This window comes from Peromyscus leucopus, chromosome 19 (assembly GCF_004664715.2).
Source record: "Peromyscus leucopus breed LL Stock chromosome 19, UCI_PerLeu_2.1, whole genome shotgun sequence".
Classification (NCBI taxonomy): Eukaryota; Metazoa; Chordata; class Mammalia; order Rodentia; family Cricetidae; genus Peromyscus; species Peromyscus leucopus.
In genome coordinates, this window is record NC_051079.1 from 58,996,613 (window position 1) to 59,021,387 (window position 24,775).

General features: G+C 35.4%; 1 protein-coding gene across 2 annotated transcripts in view; it reads right to left on the minus strand.

Moving 5' to 3' along the window:
• The window catches only part of Dcc (DCC netrin 1 receptor), a 1,151,759-nt gene that overhangs the window by 198,595 nt on the left and 928,389 nt on the right, over window positions 1-24,775 (minus strand). For both annotated transcript variants that reach the window (XM_028864828.1, XM_028864827.1), the window contains exon 13: window positions 6,655-6,796. In XM_028864828.1, the coding sequence (XP_028720661.1) occupies window positions 6,655-6,796 (142 nt within the window). The remainder of the gene's footprint in view (window positions 1-6,654; window positions 6,797-24,775) is intronic.

Consider the following 24,775-nt stretch of genomic DNA (forward strand, 5'->3'; position numbering starts at 1 on the left):
TGCATTTCTACCCTTCAATTACACTGTTCAAAAAGAAAACATTAAAGCATTTCCAATTTTCTCACATCTAAATCAATATAGCCATACATGTTCCAGGCATTGAAAACATGGGGTCAAATCCTGCACATTTTATAACACTCTGGATTTATATTGAAAATCAATGACTCTACTTACTAACTATAAAGAATATCAGTTCCTAGATACATTATGGGGGAAAGCCTAAATCAGAGTAAATCTTCAAGGGTGCAGTACTTGCTGGCACCTTAAGGCTTTTGAAACCATGGTCAAAATGTCTAGAAATGTATCAAGTATTCCTGAGTACAAGTCATGAGACAGATAAGAGAAAAGGTAAAGCCCTGTCCAATTTGCTTTACCAATTGCTGTTATTGTTTCAAACCAAAAAGAAGAATGCATGGCATTTTTGAGGTTAATATCAGATGCAGTTACAAATCTTTTTGATCATATATGTTTAAATTCCCAACTGTATTTAACTTATTTTGCCACAAATATGTAATGTGGAAATAGAAGCTAGATTTTTGAATCTAGATTCCCTCAAACCTTTAAAAAGGCAAATTGACAGTTATAGGCTGTTCCCAATAATAAGTTAATTAATTCATTTCATGGAATAATAGTGGAATAATAAGGTGGAATAGTAATGACATACTCCATGCTGATTAGATGCTCATATTAACTTACAGAATTCAGAGAAATAAAAATGTAGAGCTGGATTATTTACATCTCAATGAGTACATTTTATTGGAGGATGCATTTTAAAATGATTGTGCTTGAGGGGAAAAATAACATGGATCTGTTATGGTGAGAATAGTGTCTTTCCCAAGATTATATGTAGGAGAAATGTTAGCATCAACCCACACTTTACATAGATCATTATGGACATAATTAGTTAAAGAACTCAGGATGAAAACATTCTGGATTTAAGATGAGCACAATAAAGCTGAATAATATTTAAAATATTAACATTTGATTTGTATTTTTTTTATTCCACATGACTTTCATTAAATATTCTATGACATGGCTGTCTGCTTTTCTATCGGCTAAAATTATTTGTAATTTTAAACACTATTTTCTATGAAAGTAAGACTTTAAGGAAAATTATTTTTGTTTAAAGTATTGCAAAAATAGGAATATGCCTTAGAGTAGGTCCTCCAATTTGGAAAACTGGATCTGTATTGTATCTCCTTTTTAAAATGTGTACACACAATTCATATATGCTTATATGCATGTGAACATAACACATGCACATGTCATTGTCCATGAACATTCTTGTATGTTATGGCCTAAAATAGTATATGGGAGTTCATATTACTTATGTGTTTCCTGAATACAGCACTGGCACTTATGTTTATCATTGTTACTTTAATCAAAGAAAATAATCACTAATTTAATTTCTGTTTCTCTATTTGCAAACAAGATTGAACTATTTATCATGTTTGTTAGCAATTTATCATGCTTTGGATTGAATTTCAAGTCCTTAGTATCTCCGTTTTATTCACCCTTTATTTCATGAACAACATTTGTTTCATATTTTAATGCTTTTATGTATAGAAGAAATCCAGTGACTAGAAACTGTCAAGGACCCAAAACTTTGTATTCTGTAAAAAGTAGACTCAAACTGAAAGATCCTATGTCTTTATGTCTAATATTTAATATTAGAAATATTAAAACATTTTTAGCAATACTTTAAAAAATATGATTTTTCTCTCAAAGTGACCATGTCTTCTTAGGTTTTTCTAATAAGCACACAGGCCTTACTTTATCATCAATTATTTTTATTTTTCATATTATTTTTTCATGGTTGAAGAAAATGCATCACAGGTTGAATTTTTTAAAAAAGCTTGATTTTTAAAAAGCTTTATACTAGTGTGTTAAAATGTCATAACTGAATTTTAAATTCAGTACCTACCTAGAATTTTGTCCCATTTTAAAATAGGCAGTGTTATATTCTATAATCTACCTTGGAAACATTCTCACAATTGCCATAAGATTATGTAGACAAAATTCCCATAGGAATAAACTATGTTCTTCTGAAGGCAATGATTATAGGCTAAAGAATAGATAAATAATGTGCATGTGTGTGTGCATGTATATTAATGATATTATTTTAAAAATCTGCTGGATGTCTGTACAGAGGAAAAGGAAGAATAAGTGATTAATTTCCCCACTATCAATGATAGTTTATTCACTGGACACAGGTACATTTATATGGAAAATCAATGAGTCCACTTACTTACTTACTACAGAGAATATCAGTTTTCATTTACCTCTAATCATACAATCATGTGCTGTGGTGCTGGGATGGTTTATCTTCATTGTCAGCTACATTTGATTTAGAATGACTTGGGAGACCTTTCTCTGAGAAAATCTTTACAGCATTTCCAGAAAAGTTTAAGAGAGGTGCAAAGACCCACCCTGGACATAGATATCACCTTCCTATGGGTTGGAGTCTCAGACTGAAAGAACTGAACATAGCACTTGTGTGTCTCAACTTCCTGACTGGGAACACACTGTGACCATTACCTCATGTTTCTGCTACCAGAATTTTCCCTCCATGATGGACTATACCTTGAAAATATGAGCCAAAATAAACTCTTATTTTTTAAATTACTTTGTTAAGTATTTTGACATGGCAACGAGAAAAGTAACTGATACAGAAAATTGGTTCCTATTAATTGAAAGATGATGTGAGAAAACTTATCATATGGCATATGGGCATTTTGCAATTGGTCTGTGGGAGAGATGTAGAAGAGTTTAGAGCTGAAGAGTAGGAAAGCCCTTGAATATTATATACCAAGCCATTCTGGCAAGAATGTGAATATCACCCTCTCCAATAGGCATCTCTGCCAACAGAGATACAGTCAGTGAAGTTTTTGCTTGGGAGGTTTCAGCGGAAAACAAGGACTCTACTGCGATCTGGGCTAAATGCCTTTCATGTTACATTCTGCCAAAAATCTGCCTGCTTTCTGTCCATGTCCTGAAAGACTAAAGTGAGGTCAAATTAAAAGGTAATGGATTAAACAGTTTGCTATATTAAGAGTATAACATCCATGCTGCAAGCCTGGCTGGAAATAGAAACAGTAATTCTTAAAGAGATTGATGTCACCCAAAAAGGAACCTGCTCTTATGCACTTGAAAATAGTAGAGGTGTACTTAAGGCAACTCCTCAGGGGTTCCATGCTGTAAAAGTGCAAGTTTGATGAAAGAGGGTGTGAATTGAGAATTATGCTAAAGGGGTTCCTGTATCAAAACAATCACTTCAGGGAGTTTAGTTGTCAAAGTAAACAGACTATGATTGCTGTGGCACAAGGCATTCAGAATGTATCTGCAGCTGGCAGCAGATAGTGATCTCCATATGGTGCAGGTTCTTCAGGCATTCTAAATATGAAAGGGACAGTGACTATAACATGGAGGTTGGAACCACGGTTCTAGAAAGCTGCCGAGGTAAGACATAGCAGGGTTAGATGCTCTGGGAGAAAGCATGAGCTGAGGACGAAATTCCATTGTGTTAAACTGTGGAAGCGAAAGTCATTGCAGTGGAGATTGGGATGTTGCTTCTGCCAGAGACATAAGCTAAATGCTAAGGAAGCTGAGGTTAAGGAATAGAACCAACACAAGGGGAATCATTATATTTTTAACTTGTAGAGGAGCTGCATGTGTGGGGTTATCCAAGGACAATGGAGACCAGATGATGTCTCTAAGAGTTCCAGATGCTGGCCACAGAGCTTATTGATTTGGTGGTTGCCTTTCTTTGTTCGATCTTACTTTGAGATGATCTTTCATTATTATGAGTCAAATGACTCTTGTAACAAAAATGATTATTTTTATAATTACATATAAGAAGTACATTTTGGTGTATTAAATATGAATGCAAATATTGGGTTTTACTCATGTTTCCTTAAAATACAATGAGTAATTTCATTTTTCCATATTAAGTGTTCAAAAAGTGCTATCGTAAAAGAGAAACTTGTTAATACTAAAACACACACACACACACACACACACACACACACAGACAGACAGATAGAGACAGAGACAGAGAGACAGAGAGAGGGAAGAATGCCAACAACTCATTGGCATTTTTGCAATAAACAAGACAAAGAACAAACATTGTTTGTATTCATTATTTAAGTGGATGTTATATCCTAAGGGATAAAATACCTAATAAACAAAAATATGAGTAAAGAAGATATTGGTAAGTTAAAAGTCCGTGGCAGTAGCTCGTAAATCATTACTATTATTTTTTTTACAAGAGCTCATGGATAAGATTGTTTTGTGTCTTAGAAGAGACTGGGCTTTGGGCCTTTGAACAATGTTAGAATCATTACAGTTTTGAGGATTTTACAAAAGAACTAAACTTATTTTCTATTATTAGATGTTCTGAAGTTGTTGAGGACCAAGTGTGGAAATAATTATAGTGTAAAAATTATGTATTTAGGTGTCAAGATGACAAGAAGTGGATTGTGTGTGTGTCTTTAGGGGTATGTGTATATAGGTGTGGCCATCCATGTGTGCATGGTGTACATGTGTGTATTTAGGCAAGGAGTTTACATCAGGTATTCTTCTTGTTAATTTCTAAGGGTTTGTTTGTTTGTTTGCTTGCTTTTTGAGAAAAAGTCTCTCACTTATCCAGAACTAATTAATTGATTATACTGGCTGGCCACTGAACTCCAGGGAGCCTAATTATGCTCACTCCTACTGTCTTGGTGCTGGGATTATGAGTGGTATGCCTCCTCATCTGACCTAGTATTTTTATGTGAGTGCTACTCATCAAATCTTGAGTCTTTGTACTTGTACACCAAGCCTTTTACTTACTGAGCCAGGAGTCGAATTTGGATAATTAATCTTCATTGTTAACATGACTGGACTTGGAACCATTCAGAAGACACATCTCTGGAAATGTCTTTGAGGAAATTGCCAGACAGGAAGGCAACCCTACCAAGAACATAGATGGTTCCTTTACAAGCCCTTGGGCCCCAGACAAGAAAAATAGAAAGTGAGTGGATTACCAGCATATAGTTTTTCCTCTCCTTGTGACTGTGGGCACATGGCCTCTTTGATATGGTGCACTCTACCAGTGGTTCTCCACCTTCCAAATACTGTGACCCTTTAACACAGTTCCTTGTTGTGCTGACTCCGACAATAAAATTAATTCATCACTACTTCATAACAGTAATTTTGTTACCGGTATGAATAGTAATGTAATTAACTGATATTCAGGGGATCCCACAGGTTGAGACCACTGCACTGTACTCTTCAGCAATGAACCAAAAGAAGTCCCTTCTTAAGTTGTTTTTGTCAGCCACTGTCACAGCATTGAGAAAAGGAATGCATACATGTGTCATCCCTAATTTGCTCAGTATCTACTTTGAGTAACTGTGATATACTATTACACTATACTTTGAGTAGATGCAGTGTACCATTATACTATGCTTTTTGCTCAAGGCCATCAATAAGGCTCAATCAGTGATTAGGCCTACAAAACTCTGAGTCTTGCTATCTCCATCACATAAAGTGATGATGGACAAGAAAAGTTCCAATTAGCACTCATCAAAAGCCCTGGTTTGCAGGAACTTGCCTTGAGCAATGCAGTAGTCAACCACTTAGCCAATCACAGTCAAGAAAAGCTGCACATTCTTTATCAAGCTACTGACTGTGGGACAGATTCATTTTGTATGATCTCCCAGAGACATTCCATCAAGTGTTGCAAGCTTTGTATTTGTCCCAAAGTCATCACCAGCAAACTCAATAACATATCACCATTTTTTTAAAGCATCTCCCCGTCCCTCCCTCTCTTCACTTATTAACTCATTCTTGTATTCCTGAGCAAACAGCTTCCCTGGGATGCCTGTAGAAGATTTTCCTAAGTCTGTTTACTAGGAACCTTGATTAACATACACTAAGATTCTAAAACTATAAGAAAATACATTGTTTTTCATTTTATAAAATAAAAAATTCCCACCGGCGGCAGTGGTACCCACTTTTAATCCTAGCACTCGGGAGGCCGATGCAGGCAGATCTCTGTGAGTTTAAGGCCAGCCTGGTCTACAAAGCTAGTTCCAGGACAAGCTCCAAAGCCACATAGAGAAAGCCTGTCTTGAAAAAATAAAAATAAAAAATTATCTTTATGAAAACTGGATCCAGTTTTCATAAACATTAACCTCCTTTGATTTTCATGAACATGTATACAAAAGTAGATTTACTTATGTATTTATAGAGAGTGCAATAATCTCCCTCTTCATTCCATCTTCTCATTTTCCACTTTATTTTGACATTTGTGGTAGGGAGGGGGATCAATGTGAGTAAAATACAGAGCCACTTCATTAGAAGTTTTTTAAAGTTGTTAAGTAGAAAGTTAAAAGTTATAAGTCAATAAGAGATACTGAATCAGCAATTCTGAGAGAGTAACAGAAAAAAACCTATGATGTACTTATTAAGATGATGATGCAGGGGGAAAATGGGTAGTGAAGGTATTACAGAGCATATAAAGTTAAAAATATAAAGGTTATTCTTGTTCAGGCCAATAAATGTCACCTGCCAGGAAAAAAAGTCGATGTTCCTTTGAAGTGAGAGTATATTTTATTCCTAAAGCATTTAATTCGTCAAAAGCTTGCCAGACTGCACTGTGTGAACACTGACCTGTGAACAGGTACCAGAGGTTATTCGGCTCCAGTGTTTCCATCTCGCCCCTGCGGGTAGTCTTTCTGTGTCGAATTTTATAGCCAGTAATAAATCCATTTTGTGTTCCTGATGGGGGAGGAAGCCAGCTTACTTTTATACTCTGTAAAATATAAAAAAAAAAAATGTAAATTAAGACATCGAAGAGAGAAGGACAACTGAGCGGGGTCAGAGAACCAACCCAAGCACAAGTCTGAATAAAACAGAGAGGCAAGTATTGTAAGGCATGGCTTCCAAGTTAAATCCTTTCCTATAATCTGACAGCATTCATAACGGCTTTATTTTAGTAAAAATGCATATAATTTCTTTGACTGATGACATGCAATATCATGTCTTCCTTGCAAGCACCATTAAAATGATAATAAAGGATTTTAAATAGTAAAAGCCATTAAAGGGAAGGAATAGGATATACCAGATGAGAGACAGCAATATGTTGAAGTAAATTGGAGGCAAAGGAGAAAACAAGGCCTAAGAACATTTTTTTAAAATATGTTAATGAAAACCAAGCTAATTTCCATTTAAAAATCATCTAATTCTAGGACTTTCTGCTTCCAATACAACTTGAGCATGGTACTAAGGCATACTCCTGAAACAGGAGATGACCTGGAAAGCTTAAATATGAGTTTAACTGCAGCTTCTTACATCAAGTGAACTAGTCCACTGCCTCTCACTGACTGGAGTAGCTGAGAACTCAGTGCTCAGAGTTCTTGAATACAAAGGTCACAGATTCAGATAAGAGGCACACCAGTGAGCAGAAATGGAAGGGGTTATCAGGTCCATGATGTGAGGTGTCCACATTTTCTTTTCTCATCCAGTGCCCAGGGAGACTTAAGTTAACTAGGGACAATATCAAATAACTCTTCATGACAGAAAATGAAGAACTTTGAACTAGAGCAAAGGACCCCAGCCTGAGTCCCCAACAGTGAAGCCATAAGTTAACAAGTCCCACCCAGGGATCAGAGTTTGCCCTTTGCAAGTTAGCATTTAGAACACCATTTTAATATAAACTGATAATTTCATATGACTTGATATCAAGCAAAGTCTTTGACACACACACCCGTAAAGAAAGAAGTAGTCCTGTTTTCCAGGTAGCCTCCCTGGTGATGTGAGTAGCAGTCCAGTCCTCCTTGTTCCACATCTAGTATCCTCCTATGAGTGAGTACATACTATATTTGTCTTTCTGAGTCTGGGTTACCTCACTCAGGATGATTTTTTTCTAGATCCATCCATTTGCCTGTAAACCTCATGTCAAAAGACACTGGGATCACCCAATGACGGAGAAATGGCTGAGATCTACATGAACAGCCTGGACATGAGTGGGAGTAATGAAGGGCGAGGGTCAAGGGAAAGAGAGCCTGTGGGAGCAGGAGATCCCAGCTGGATCAAGAATAGAGAAGGAGAACAAGGAATGGGAGACCATGATAAATGAAGACCACATGAGAAAAGGAAGAAACAAAGTGCTAGATAGGCCCACAGAAATTCACAAAGATACCCCCACAATAGACTGCTGGCAATGATTGAGAGACAGCTGGAACTGACCTACTCTGGTGATGGAATGACCAAACACCCTAATAGTCGTGCTAGAAACCCCATCCAACGACTGAGTGATCTGGATGCAGAGATCCACAGCTAGGCCCCGGGTAGAGCTCCAGGAGTCCAATTAGCGAGAAAGAGGAGGGTTTATATGAGCAAGAATTGTTAAAACCAAGGTTGGATAAAGCACAGGGACAAATAGCCAAAAGAATGGAAACACATGAACTATGAACCAAAGGCTGAGGGGCCCCCAACTGGATCAGGCCCTCTGAATAGGTGAGACAGTTGATTGGCTTGATCTGTTTGGGAGGCATCTAGGCAGTGGTACAGGGTCCTGTACTCATTACATGAATTGGCTGTTTGAACCCTGGGGCTTATGCAGGGACGCTTATCTCAGTCTGGGAGGAGGGGACTGGGCCTGCCTGGACTGAGTCTACCAGGTTGATCTCAGTCCTCGGGGGGCGGGGGGGGGAGGCTTTGCCCTGGAGGAGGTGGGAAGGGGGAGTGGGCTGGGGGGAAGGGGAGGGGGCAGGAGGGGGAAGAACAAGGGAATCCATGGCTGATATGTAGAACTAAATGGTATTGTAAAATAAAATAAAAGGAAAAAAAAGAAGGAAGTAGTCCACAATAAGTACTGATTGATCCGAAAGAAACAATAATACTATACATAAAAGAGGTCTGGAAAATATAAATTGCACACCAAAAACTAAGAGATAATAACTAAGCCTGAAAAATATGACAGTAAAAATGAAAAGTTCCATAGATATATTAGAAAATACTTATTTCCAAAGAAAGAAGGGGAAAGACTGTAGTGAATTAGAGAGAGAGAATAAGAAACTATTCCTTATATAACTATAACCTCCAACATCTGAACAGTACATTGAGAGGATATAAAGACAACAGGGTATGAGGTAGAAAATTAGCAAAAAAAAATTTAAAAAAATAGTAAATACAGTTACTCAGCTTTCCTATAACAGCTGAGCCCTGAAGAAGTGGAAGAATTTGGGACTATCTTAAAAAGAACCACGGAATACTCAATAAAACAAATTAAAATGTAGTATCACACTAAAATGGTAGCCGTATTCGTTCCTCATGAGAGGTAGCTGGGTATAACAGTTTCCAGAATGAGGGGTGTAGGAGACAGGTCATATCAAATAGATCCAGAAAAAGAATGACATTAGCATTCTCAAAAATATTTGAAGTTATAAAATAGTGCAGTGTAACTGAGAAAATTCTAGGTGGGAAATTTCAGTGTAGCACTCTATGTCATAAGATACATAAGCAAAAGAAAGGTATAAGGCTGGTAAGGTATAGTAATGCATGCTCCTGGAGAGGACATCTACAGGGAGATAGTGCCTTCTATGTATGACAGTGAACCGGACCTGAATTCTTGGTGGGGGAGGATGCATGAAGGCTATCTTAGAGTCAGCTGATGAAAACATGTCCATGTTTTCTCTTTACTATCACTTTGTCCCTACCTACAATAAAACCATCTTGGGGGGTTGTGGTGCTGTGGATGCATGTAATTCCTGATACTAGACAAGTGTATAACCAGTGAGCAATAGTCCTACCTCAATTCTTGCGGGTATTTTGTTTGTTTGCTTTGGTTTTTAATCTGAGTCATTTCTACCACTAACATCCACCCTGTCTCATACTCTACTGTCAACTTCTCTAGCTCTTTGTCCCATAAAACCTTTTGCCAGCTACCCAATAGCCACCTTTCCTACTCTTTGGGGGAATTCACATACTGCCTTAGTTCTACTTTTTCTAATCAAATGAAAGTTCTCAGGCTTATCTTCAGTGTGCTAAGTCATAATCCTATGTTCCTATCTTGCAGTTATTTTTGTTGTTCCACACTGCCTGTACCCCAAATCCATCCCCAGCAATCTAAAACTCTATCATTGGTATGAATAATTCATGCTTTTAAGACTAGTCCCAAGATTATACATGTGTTTGCCATCACATTTTCATTAATCTTTTCATTTTACATCTATTTCTAACCACCATCTCATCTAGAACATATTTCACTGGAGTTACCGAATGAATGAAAGAAAGATTTAAACAAAAAACAAATCAACTGTCTACAATATAGAGAATCAGACAAGTGCAGGATAAGAAAGGTAAAAAAACACAAATTTAAAAGTAAATTTTATGGGTTTAGGAACAGATTTTGAGTGTGCTTGGCTTCAAAGCAACCAAGGGTTAAAAAAAAAAGTAAACAGGTAGAGAAATTCTTAAAATATAAAATTATCATCTTTAGTCAAGATAAGATGGTAGAGGTTACCAGGGTTGGAGTTCAGGGAATAACACCTCATATCTTGCCCTGCTGAGTGTTTTTCCCAACTCCACTTCTCTCTGTAAACACAGTTTCCCATTGGCTACCAGCCTGCAAATAATGACACAGAGCCTTACTAATTATGAAAGGTTGGCCTTAGCTTAGGCTTGTTTTTAACTGGCTCTTATAACTTAAATTAACCCCTTTCTATTTATCTACATTCTGTCAGTACCGCCCGTCCACCATGTCTCCTGGGAGTCCTCTCTCTTGCTTAGATTTCTCCTCCTACTTCCTTTCTTTGCCCAGAAGGCCCACCTATACTTACTGCCTCACTGTGCAGCTTTTTATTACCCCAATCAACTCAATATACTTCACATAGTATACAAATATCCCACAACACTCACTCCCCCCACCACCACATTCTGAATTGCAGGAAACAGCTTTCTCTGGCACCCTCTTGTATTTAATGGTCTGAACAAATCCCCTGGAAGCTTGGCTACAGGAAAAAGGACACTACAGATAGCAAATACCAAGGTAGACTGCCCAACCAATGTCTAGTCTTTCATCCCATGGGTTTTTACTTACAGATCATTTATTCTTCTTTTGAAACTCTCAACAAACCCCATTGGGTTCTCCCCTGTGAAGAGTGCCTGTCAGTATTAACTACCTACCTGGTTCGTGTTTGAGTCTCATGGTTTGTGTAACTACCATTTGCGTGTACTTTAATAAATTTGTGTGCCTTCATTCCTTCAAAAAAATACTAATTTGATATTAAGTTTGATATGTTAAGTCACCACATTCCAAATGAGTATATGCTGAATTATTCCATTTCTATTTTAATCTAAGGATAGGAAACAATAACATAAATATAAAACAGAATAGTTGCAGAAGCAGTGACACTTTGGGGTTGATTACACATGAGTACAAGGCAACTTTGAGGGGTGATACAAGTTTTCTGGAGACCAATTTCATGGTTGTTACACTGGTGAAAGCAAGATTAGAATTCTTTCACAGATTATTGGACTTTGTTATATGTATGTTGGTGGTATTTAACATTTCAAAAATAATAACATGTGGTGTTCTTACAACATTTAAATTATTTTAAAATAAACATTAAAAACGTTCTTTGGTGGCAGTAAAAATAAATGTCCAGACTTTACAAAGAAGTCAGACCAAAAAAATCAAGGAATACATTTCTGAGTCTGGCTCACAATCCAGAGTCTTTCCTTTCCTTTCATCATGGGGCAAGGTTGGACGAATGCAGGATAGTACTCTCTAGGCAGAGAGATATCCATGATCATTTTCCCACCTACAAAATAGCTGCTCTAAAATAATTGAATTCTTGTTTGTTTGTTTTTGTGAGACAGGGTTTATCTTATAATAGCTCTGGCTGTCCTGGAACTTGCTTTGTAGACCATGCTGACCTTGACTCACAGAGATTTGCCTGCATCCTAAGTGCTGTGATTAAAGTTATGTGCCCCCCTCAACCCAGCAATTTAATTCTTTTATACAAGGAGATAAAGTCATGTAAAGGAGCATTTTTTGCTAACTATTCTGACAATTATAACATGTACCAAACAGTATATTTTTCACTATTCATCATATTTATTTTCTATAAACCTTGTGAAACCTTAATTCTCAATGCAGAAACATTGCTCTTACAGAAAATAGTAATTTGGATCCCTTCCAGCCTCTGATTACAAAACACATGTCAACTTGTCCATAACATGGCCTTCTTGTGGTTTTCCTTTAAAATACCTTATTTAATATTATTGGTTAATATTGAGTTTTAATACCCAACCCAGCTTACTTAGCTCCTATTCTCCACAAGGCATGTCACCATCTTCTTGTAGTTAGTAACACTGAACACATGCTAGTACTACAAGTCAGAGACACTAAAAACAATAAAATTTGCAATAGAAACAGATAATGGGAATAAAAGTCCAATTAAAGAAAAAAGACACTCTTCCTATGTGAGACTTAAAGGAAGAAGACAGGATAGAAGATGACAAATTTTTTTTTTACTGTTCTGCCCAAGACCACTAAAGGACCATGAATAGTAAAATTGTGATTACTTTAGTGAGTATTCATTTCTCGCTAAAGATATAGACATTGCAAATGGTGAGGATCAATTATAGTTTTACAAATATATTATTTACAGTTGAAATATGTAAATCATTCGTGTACAGTTTAAATATAATGCATTATACAAACTACTCTTTGTATCACTTGAACAACTTATTTGTGATGTTAGATTATTAGGAGAACATGGAATTACTGAGATTATTGGCCCCCACATATACACTAATATGACAGGTTATTCCCATTATTCTTAATATTTGTTAATAGCATATTTAAGCTACTATAGACATACTAATGGTCCACACTCTACATGTATGAATTTATAGTCCTGCTAATTCTGTGAATTACAGTTCATTTTTTGCCTTTTGCTCTGTCACATAAACTACAACACAAGGTGGTTAAGTAACTTCAAATCATGTATCCTATAATTGATGAGACAGTCTTGAAGCTGAAATACTGTGATTCTAAAACTGGCGTTTCATTACAATTTAATATTGCCTCTCAAAGGAGGTTCACCAAGTTAAGAATCTAGTTCATTTAGTCATTACTCGTTCACAATATATCCATGGGAATAAGCAAAACTCAAATCATGGTTTACCTATTCTGACAGAAGAAAGAGACATAAACTATGAAAGGCAGAGTGCCAAGAACTAGAGAGGAATGTCTTAGTGGCACAAGACACAAAGATTAGTTCTTGTCTCATATGGTAAAGAAACACTTTACCACAAGTCCATCTTTCAAGTTTGAACAGCTCTTTACAGAGGGAATGGAAAAGATATTTAAAGATAAATACCTTTATCTTTAGGGAAATAAGATGGTGAATATGTCATAACAATCTAAAGCAACTTCAGATCATGCAATATCTGATGGTTTGTGCACATGGGATATTTTGGAAGACAAAATGTGAAAGATATGTTTGAAAAAACTAAATTTCACAGATAATGCTAAAGAGACATGAACTTGGATAAGATTTCACATTGGGAATTTGACTAAGTTCATTGGTAGATAAGTCAATGAAAAATATAAATGTTTCCTTTTTCTTTTTTTTCTCTTGGTCTCCCAAATTTTTCATAGCCTCAATACATACATTCTCACCCAGCTACTCCAGCCCCCACCCCTCACAATACATTTTTATATGTATGGATATGTTTTTTTCCAAAAGTGTTTCAGATTCTAGCAAAAAAATCTAGAATTAACAAAATACAGGTTCATATTTATGGTCACCCTGAAAGACTTCAGTGAATGTTTACCCTGAGTTTATCATGTGGCAATGCTGAAAGATTTTCTAACTGTTAAGTGTTCTTGCTTTACCCCTGTAGAATCACAGGGCCCTTTCTTACTGGCAATTTAGTCACCTAAATTCTCCTACTAAGATTATTGAAAAAAACAAAGAGGGCTGTGGAGATGTCTCAGTGGACAAAGTGCTTGTCTTGCAAGCATAAAAGATTAAAGTTTGGATCCCTATCACACATGCACATGATGGGTGGACATGACAGTCTGTCTGAAATTCTGTCTTATAGAAGGTGAAAGGGGAACTCCAGAGTAAGATGGTAAGGTAGATTAGCTATACCAGTGCCTTTGGCGGTAAAGAGTTACAATTAATTTACTTAAAATAGTCTACTTAACTATATTCCCAAACTAACTGGGATAGTCTTGTCTAAATCAATGACATAGGTTTTTTGTTTCATGGGAATTGTTTGTTAGCGGTTTATTTTCTTTTCAGTCTACATGCATGTGAGTAGTGCATGTGAAAATAAGAGAAATAACTGATAAGCCCACCATCAAAGTTGTCTCAGAAGCAACATGTCTTAAGTTTCTATTCCTTTTCAAGTTTCTAATTTTAAATCCACATCTCACAACAGACTAATGATTTGAGTTTTTTCTATAATAAGATGTGGCTCATATGCTACAGAATCCCACTGCTCACAAGCACAACCAGAACCTTCACTGTCAATGAGTGATTCTAAAAGTGGAATACATTAGGAACTACTTTTCTTTCAAATAACGTTTGCTGACCATCTTACTCACATGGAGTACAATCTTCATTTTTTATTTTAGCAAATAGAAACTTCATGTCTGAGTAGTGAGAAGGCATAGAGAAAGAGAAAACCAAACTAACACATAAAAATAAAGATAATCAATACATGTTTTAGAAGTGAATTTAAAAGGATTGGGTAATTTTTCTGAATTTCTCTAGTAAAAGGAAAGATAATAATTTAAAAGCTCATGTGTTAGACATAAGCAACTCAGTAGATTATAATAATCTACTGGAGTAAAATTGTCTGATAAACAACACACTTAAAAAGCCACCAGAATCCATAGCAATTGGAGAAATGCAAATTAAATCTATGTTAAGATTGCATCCTAGCCCAGTCAAAATGATTATGATCAAGGAAACAACTGAAAACAAACAATGGCAAGCATGCATGGAGAGAGAAACTTTCATGCATTGTTGGTAGTATTACAGACTACTTCAGTCACTCTGGAAATAAGTGTATAGAATTTTAAAATTATAAAAGTAGATCTACCATATTTAACCATAGTTATATCACTTTTTGGCACATACTCAAAATCCTTCTCCCCAGGTACCTGCTCAACTACATTCATCGTTGCTGTATTCACTATACCTCAGAAATGGAAACAACCTAGATGCCTTTCATCTGAAGAATATATAATAAAAATGTACTGACTATATACAATATAATTCTATTCATTTGCAAATAAAAATGGAATTAGGAAATTTGAAGGTATATGGTAGTATAAAATATTGTACTGAATGAGATACGACAAAACCAGGAAGACAAACTGCATGCTCTCTCTTATTTGTGGCTTCCACCTCTGAATCTTTATGAATGAGCACATAACCTGAAGCAACTGCAGAATACAAGAAAGGGCAAGAAAGGAAAAGGGACCGTGGTGGAGGAGGTCTAGAGAGGGGGATTTTAGGACACAAGTGATCTGAAAGAGGAAATGTATGAACTTTAACTCAGGGATGAGGAAAGGCTAATACAGAAAGAGGAAGAGATGGCATGAAGAACATTAGTGGTATTTCAATGAAAACATAGGGAAACTACACACACACACACACACACACACACACACACACACACACACACACACACACACTGTACTTGGTTACCTCCCAGAATGTTATTGACAGCATACTGTTAGGATGCTATTGACACCATTCACAAGCTATAAGGAGTGGAGGAATTGAGCTGTAACTGACCTGGGAGCCTCCTCCCACAGGACAAGCTCTCATAATATCTGAAGGTGTTTGTAAGTTACCAAGGGAGAAAAGCAATCAATAGTCCTACATACCCCACTGTAAAACCTATGAACCATAACTCCAATGTTCTCAACAAGGTATCTCCAGTGTTGTAATCCTGATGTTATATCTTTGGCATAACATCTGTCTAATAGGATTTAAAGCATATTCAGTATGAGGGAATTCATGTCTGGTACTGTAAAACTAGCTAACTACTTGTAGTTGGAGAGGTCACAAACTTTATTTGAGAACATACTGCTGCAATTTTCATAAACTGGTACAATTTCTAATTATATAAATATAGTATGTATCTTGAATACTTCTTCTCACACCTTAGTGTCTCTCACCTCTCATCAAACAAGCTTCTTTTGGCAGTAGATGAAGATTATTACAGAAATCTACAGGTCAAAATGCAGAGAACAACTACCAAGGGCAACTTCATAACTTTTCATTTAGAATAAATTATATCAATAATAAAATCATAATCAGAAATGTAATTTCTTTTTCCTGATGCTATGATAAAATGCTGTAATAAAGGCAGCTTTTAGAAGGATATGGATCACTTCTGGTCATAGTCATAGCAGCAGTAGGTTGAGGCAACTAGCCACAGCAAAGAAGGAAAAAGCAAATGATGTCTGTATTCTAGTGTTCAGCTTATACTCTTTGTTTATACAGTTAAAGATCTCCTGCTCAGGGAATGGCTCACCAACAGTTAAGATGGATCTTACAATATCAATTAACATAATTATGACAATTCTTGATAGACATTCTAAAGGGTTGATCTTAATCCAGGGAACTTTTTACTGTGTTCCTGGAAGTTAGCAGCAAATACCAATGATCACACATGACATATCAATTGCATGAAGACAGTATTTAACATTTAACTTTTATAATTTATCTTATCATTTGCTATAGCTTCTATAGATGTTGAAAACATCTACTTGAATTTTGAACTAGACTAAGTCTACTAACAAGTATATTTTAAGCTCAATTATGAGTATACCTTTGTTAACAGCATCTAAACCTGTTCTTCCTTTTAATAAACTACATAAAGCCTAGAAATTTAATGGAATCTTTATATAAGCCTATAAACTTTTGGTGCAAAGTATGAATTTGATAAAATGTCAATAGAACATCACTATAGCATATATATGTATGTACATATATATTTCTTGCCACTGTATGCAATTTCAGTGATTTATTTATTATTATTATAAATATATAATCTCTTCTGAATAATGTTAAAATACTGAGTTGCATATCAAAATTTATATTTGTGAATTTTTGTGAGCAACTATTATTCAAAGTGACAAGAAAGGAAGTTGGTAACCACATTCAAAGTAAAGCTACTGCACACTGCAGTCTGTCACTACTACATACAGTTTGTAAAAACTGTGAATGATTACATACGAAGTGATATTTGATTTTAACTAAGATTTTATACTCATGTTTTAATTAATATAAGAAACACTGCTCTGTTTTATAAAAAAATAGAAACCTATGATGATCTTATGTAGTGACTGAAATAATAAAATCACATATTATTTGGTCCTACATATGTTTTTGTCCAGCTTTATAAATCGAGAAAGTGACACATTTACATAGAGATTAAACTTGGTTTTGCTCACTCCATAAAAATTATTTTTCCTCTTATGTGAGAAGCCAAGGCAAACTGAGGTTAGATAATGTTGTTCCTGGCAGTAGTGGGTATTAAACAGAGTTTGCAGTGCAATGAAATAATACCTCTAAAGTAGTTGTTTGTCACAAAGTTCTCAGATTCCCCCTATTGTTTGCAATAAAAGCTCTTGTCCACCTTTTGATTGTCCATCAGAACTAAAGCATAGTTAGTTAAAGCACAGACCAAAGTGCTAAAGATACCACACTACTTTGGTTGCAAAATACAGAGAAAGCAAGCCCAGACCTGTGCTGCATGCTTTCTGCCTGCTAACTTTCAGTGTGCTGGAACACACAGTGCAGGCACTGACTGAAAAAGGGCATCAACTCTCTTTGTCAGCTGTGAGCCCTATGAACTACACAGCCAACCATGCAGTAAGATATGCCTGTCATCACAATTGAGGCAGGAATGCTGTGGGAACAACCAGCCACCATCAAATTGGATTTGAGGAAGGAACCCATGAGAAGTTAGGCCAGAGATGGCAACTTAGCAGCATTGTTTAACTAAATTGACTTACTATTAACCCCCTTCAAATTATATTAATTAACATAGGCAAAAGTTACTCTCACCCTTAACAAGAGAAGCCTCTCTGCAATGAATTTAGGTGAATGTAAAAACTTATGGCTGCCAAGATGCTCAAAATAAATGATGGTTTTGGCCCACCACACAGCGAGACATTCATATCACCCACTTTAAGGCTCAGAGAACATTGTAGAAGGAACAAGAAGAATGGAAGAGCTGGAGGACAAGAAGGATGATGAAAGACCAGCCTCTAGGCATGACACAACCACAGCTACCATGAAGGCACAGTAGATGTCAATAATTAACCTTGAACCTCCATGTGACTGGCCCCCAAAATGATCGAAGGTAGGAGAATGGCTTATGAGGACCCACCCTTACTGATGACCCATTGGCTACAGATGGATTCTGGGAGAGGGAGTCACTGTTTTCTATTATGTAGTACTGGTGAGCCCACCAGGCTCCAGTGAATAGCACCAAACCCACATTTACACAGACAGCATTGGTTAAGCTCAGTGGGTCACAAAACAAAAGAAACAAGCAAGGATGTAAGAAAGAGATCTACTGAGAATAGGTGGAAGATAGAGACAAGGATGGCTTGAGGTAGTTAAGAGAAAGTGGAAGATGAAAGTAACGAGTATGAACATAAATGTAAGAAATTGTCAGAGAACAAATTAGGTTTAAAAGTAACATTTAAAAAAACTGTTAATTTAAAAATTAGGGACAAGAGAAACACTGTCTCAAAAAACCAAAACAAACTGTAGCAAGAATTTAAAATTATTAATAAAATCAACCTGAGCATTATTGGGTCCATGCTGGTAGATCAGAAGATAGAACAAGCCACAGCTATCTCTGCGGATCTCAGTGGTCTTGTTTCCGACTGGAAGCTTCTGTGTCTCATCCAATCGTTCAGTGAAGCTGCTGGAAAGCCTGAAGCTAACACAATGTAACAGAAAGTTCTAGTCTGTCCTCACGCTTATATCTTTTGCTTCTACAACCCGGATAAAGCTGCTTCTGGATAAAGCGTGCACCATGCTTGCATTCCAATTGCTTGAACTCACAGAGATCAGAGATCTATCTGAATCTAGATAAAGTTGACATTTTCTAGTTGTATTATGCTGTCTGTTCTTGACCAGATATTTATAATACACAATAGAAAAAAAACCAAAACAAACAAAAACAAACAAACAAAAAATACTGTTATTTATAAGGTAAGCTTGGACATCTATAGGAGCTTCAAAAATGATCAAGTTAATTGAATTCTGGTCTCAAACTTGCACATCTACTCAGTATAATAAACCCTCAGTCCATTTAATGATTAATAACAATGTTATGTAAAGTCAAATGCTAGGCACAGGTATAAAGAATCATAGTTGGGAGCTTCTTCTTAATTTGGATATCTTGTGCCTAGAAAATACTATTAGATCCTCTGTTCTGAAATATTATTTAGAAAAAGAGAGCATGTTAAAAAAAAAACATTCATTAAGAATAGTAAAGTACCAATGAGCAGGAGATATCCTATTCTGCCTTGAGGTTTTAAGGAACTTGTTAAGTATTAATAGGAATCATTTACTTAAAACATCATTGTATGCTACAGGTTCATATCTGCATCTGTTCTGTGGTTGAAAGGGCTTAGAAAAGCTTTGTATTCCAAAGTATAAAGCTTGGCTTCTGTTTTAATTCTACTTTACAAAACACATTGGTAAGTATGTGCTTCTTTTGACACATACAGCAGTGAAAATCAGAGCAGATTTTCAAATACTGAGTCACCAAGATATGTTCTTTCATATGTTTGGATTTTACAGACCTAAAAAAATGAGTGAATAAGAGGCTGGATTTCTTTTATAAAATCTTAATCTGATCACAACAACTAGATCACAAATTTTCAAAAACAGCATTGCTTTGCCAAACAAAACCCATTCACTGAAATACATGAAGGGATATTTCAATTCAGGCTCATTTTGCCATAGTCTGACTGGTGGTACAGTGATATTTAACTGATTCCCGAATGCTGGTTGACAGAAAGGAACATGTATAGCTCCATTTCTGGGAAGAAAAAAATCAATTAATCTTTCCTACCACCTAAGCTGTCTTCAAAAATAACATATAATTATCCCAACACTTGTAAACTAATGAAGAATATGACTGTGAATACAAAATATAGTACAAGGGAGAGAGAGAAATGCAAAGAACAAATAACAAAGAAGTCGGGCTCAAATGAACATATCTCCTTCCTGCTTTGAGTTAGTGGACTTACAATAGCATTTTCCATGTAATATTTGCTATTCTTAGGCTAGTAGCCAGGCCTGCTTTCTTCTGAGCCCCAAAATGGGAAACATAATTTTAGGAGGTATTCACATTTTGACAAAATTCCATTACAATAAAGCAATTTTGTTGCTCTCCAGAGTTCATGATATAGTGATCTGATGTGTGATGCATTTTAGGCTTTGTCTGTATCAATAGATTTTATTCTGCACTGCTTAAGTCATTGCCTAGAATTAAGCCACAGGTTTGGGGAGCCTCACTGACTCTTGGAGATCACTCATTCTTTTTCAGTCTATTAATTTCTACCAAATGAGGCCACTAAAAGCTATAAAATAGTCTTGGTATCAGAGAAGTGCAAGAAAAGTGGAAAGGCCTATCAAGGGAGTTCTATGTAAAACTATACCTTTCAACGGCACAAGAATACAGGATATATTTAATTTAAGACAAAAAACATTGTATTTGTTTATTTCTTGTTCCCTTCTGTAATTTTGTTATATAACAACCAAGTTATTATTTGAGCAGTCAGATAAATGATATCACTTTAAGATACAGATTTTACAAGATGGTAGAAATCGTATGTGGAACAGGAAAAAAAAAGCAATACTGATTATTTAACTTATTATATACACCCATTTATTAAGAATAACCATGATGAATTAAAAATACCAGAAGTACACACCAAAATGTGTATGTAATCACAACTAAGGCTTTTAAAGCAAATGTTAGCTGTCTAGTGCTTGACCAGGGATAGATACTATAATTTTTATACTTTATACTCCAATATGTTCTTTAAGTAATAAACTAGAACCTTTAAAATTATTTTCATAATTTCTAGCTGGTGTTTGATGGAAAATATAATTGCCAACCAGTCTTCTCCTGTATAGAATAATGCCCCTTTGGCTTTTGTGTCTAATATATTTAGACATGGCAAATATTTGGAAATGAACACATACAGTGAGGTCAATATTGAAAAGGGAAATAAGAGTATATTATAAAACAATTTTCTCTTTAAAAACAGTACAAGTGGCTATTTAACAGAGGGATATCTTCAAGCAAACCATCAAATTAGTCCCTAAGTAATTAATCTCAGAAACCAGCAGGCTTCCCATCGGAGAGCAGCCATCTCAAAGACAAGACTTAACCATGTAATTACATGGGACATTACAATGTATTTATGAGGTCATTTGTTACAATGTACAGTAATTACAGAGTACTTACATAGCTATTTATGTCTCATAAAATGAAGTGAGACTAAATATTTTAATTGTGTGGAGAAATATGGGAAAATATTTGAGTTTAAAATGTCACGTCAGATTACAGGTCAGATTCACATAATTCATCTTCACGGCTGAGCGCCTGCAGAACCACCAGTCTGATAGCGCTCTTTAGTTAGAGATGGAGGGAGGAGACATTTTGATAAATATTCCTTCTGAGGATGTAATAAATGGAATTGTTCTCTCCAATTTTCATCTTCAGGTAATGCCAGCAGACATCTGGCTCTTGGTATAATTTACTATGTGCACCTTATATCCAAACCATAAATATCCAAGTGTCAATAGAGCCACTGGATTAAAAACAATGCCATATACAATACTTTCATTAAAAGGCACATGGTCCAACCATACAGAAAGATAAAACAGTTGTCTATGCTTTCCATGGCAAGTTAGTATTTGCTTAAATGTTCACAGGCCCAACACTCAATTACACAAGCCAAAATGCATTTTTGTTTCTTACATAAGTGGATGCTTTCTTCAAAGTTTTGGAGGATGCATTGTTGAGTTTCTTTTTTTTCTAAACCTCTTAATGTCATTTCGGTCTATAACTGGATGTTCTTTCTTAGGCTATGAGATGAGTCCTACAGCCAACTCAATATGCTTTTAATCCTTATTACAGGGGTATATATACAGGCACCAGTATATGCTTGATCTAGGAATCCCAAGATTGTGTTATGTACTTTATGCTGTAATTTGTAATTATTATTTTGATTTTTTTTTTCAGATAAAATCCAGCTGCACAGTCCATGATGGCCTGGAATTCACAAAGTTCCTGCTTCAGTCTACCTAATACAAATACCATGGGTTGGTACCACCATGTCTAGATTACATTGCTGATTTTAAAATTAAAAACAAACAAACTAATCATAAAGCTTCCTTTGCACTAATGCCTCACTGTCTTTGGATACACAGTGCAAACCTTGCTGTTATCATGAGTTATCCATTACGCATCTGAAGTTTTTGCTGTGCTCCAGAAAGAATGGTACTCAAAGAGAATCATATTTATTTAAAGCACTTTGCTGGAAGAATGTAGTCTTTACCCCTATGTTAGATTCTGACACTGTGGGCTAAATAGCTTAATTATGTCCCCTAAACTCGCTAGAAAAAAACAGCAACAACAACATATGTTTTGTTTCACTTTGAAAAGAAAATCTCATTTTATGTTGAGAATTTATGACATACTCATCATGAAATATAAATCATATTACCCAAATCTACTCCTTGTTTATTCTATTTCTGTGGTCTAATAGTTAGAAAAAAAGTAACAACTTTTAGCTGTGATAGGATAGGTAAAATGTGTCTTTCTAAGATTTAACCTGTCTCGCAAATTTCAAATGACACAAGAAATTCCATTTATTTTGAAAGAATACATGTCAAATCATGTTTGTAATGTGGATATGATAACCACCTAACTGCTATGAATATATGACCTAGTTAAAGTCTCTGAAGGCTAACCAATAGGTGGTTAATGATACCCATTACAGAATCCTGGAAAAACGGAAGTACTATCAGTGTTTAGTGCCTGCCACCTTCCTATAAAGTATCAGAATTGCCAAGTTCAGACTCATAGTACCTAGAGACATGTCTATATATAATGTTACAGCTAAAATGCAAATAAGCCCTTTCAAATTCACATATTCAACCAATAGCCACTTGGATCATTTATGATTCATGGTCTCAATTTTATTCATATTTGCAGAAGGAGTTGGTCCAACTCCTTCTATGTTCAGCAAATTGACTGAGTGTAGCTGGGAGTTTGTTCTTCATAATTAATTCCAACTTAAAAACAGCAAGATGTAGTTTACTGTTGAAAAACAAGAGCAACTATCAATACTTCAATCAGCATTTCAATTAAATCTGCAATCATAATGCATCTAATTGATTAACAATTACCAGCACCTGTAGTTGGCTATAATTTTAATTACTGATTACATTATGGCTGATTGCTTAAAATGATATTTTATGAGCAATGATAGAAAAGAATAAAACAATTCTAAAATAATTTATCAATAAAATTGAGATCAATGCCAGTTCAAAAAAATAGGAGATATCTTTAATTTTAGCAATGTCAATGAATTGTTCTCTAAAATATAACATAAAGAGATGTTACATAGTGATCATTTTAATCCAAATAACCTTTCTTTTTCTGAAATATGTGGAACTAAATGAATATACAGTAGAACAAACATTAGAAAGAGAGTCCTGAACATTAAATAAAAATACACTCATTATTTTTATACTTAAAAATTCATGTTAATCTTATTAGGTGCAGAAAAGGCCTTTGACAAAATCTAACAGCCCTTCATGATAAAAGTCCTGGAAAGAATAAGGATTCAAAAGACGTACCTAAACACTAAAAGGTTGTTTACAGCAAGCCTATAGCCAACAACAAATTAAATGGAGAGAAACTCAAAGCAATTCAACTAACATCAGGAACAAGACAAGGTTGCCCACTCTCTCCACACCAGTTTAATATAGTACTTGAAGTCTTAGCTAGAGCAATAAGACAACTGAGGAAGATCAAGGGTATGAAAATTGGAAAGGAAGATGTTAAATTATCTTTATTTGCAGATGATATGATAGTATACATATGTGACCCTAAAAATTCCAGCAGATAATTCCTAAAGCTAATAAACACTTTCTGTAAAGTAACTGGATACAAAATTAACTCACAAACATCAGTAACCCTCCTGTATACAAAAGACAAACAGACTGAGAAAGAAGTCAGGAAAACAATAACTTTCACAATAACCAAAAATAATATAAAATATCTTAGAGTGACTTTAAGCATATGGAAGACTTCTGTGTAAAAATCCTCAGACAATGAAGAAAGAAATTGAAAAATATATCTTAAGATGGAAAGATCTCCCATGTTCATGGATCAATAGAATTAACATAGTAAAATGGTGATCTTATCAAACACAATCTATAGATTCAATGCAGTCTCCATTAAAACTCCGACAGAATTCTACACAAAGCTTGAAGGACAATTCTCAGCTTCATATGGAAAAACAAAACAAACAAAACAAAACAAAACTGGATAGCTAAAAGAATCCTGAATAATCAAAAATAACTATTGGAGGTCCTACCATTCTTAATTTCAAGTTGCATTACAGAACAATAGTAATGAAAACTAGATGGTATTTTATAAAAACAAACATATTGAGAAATAAAGTTGAAGTGAAGACCCA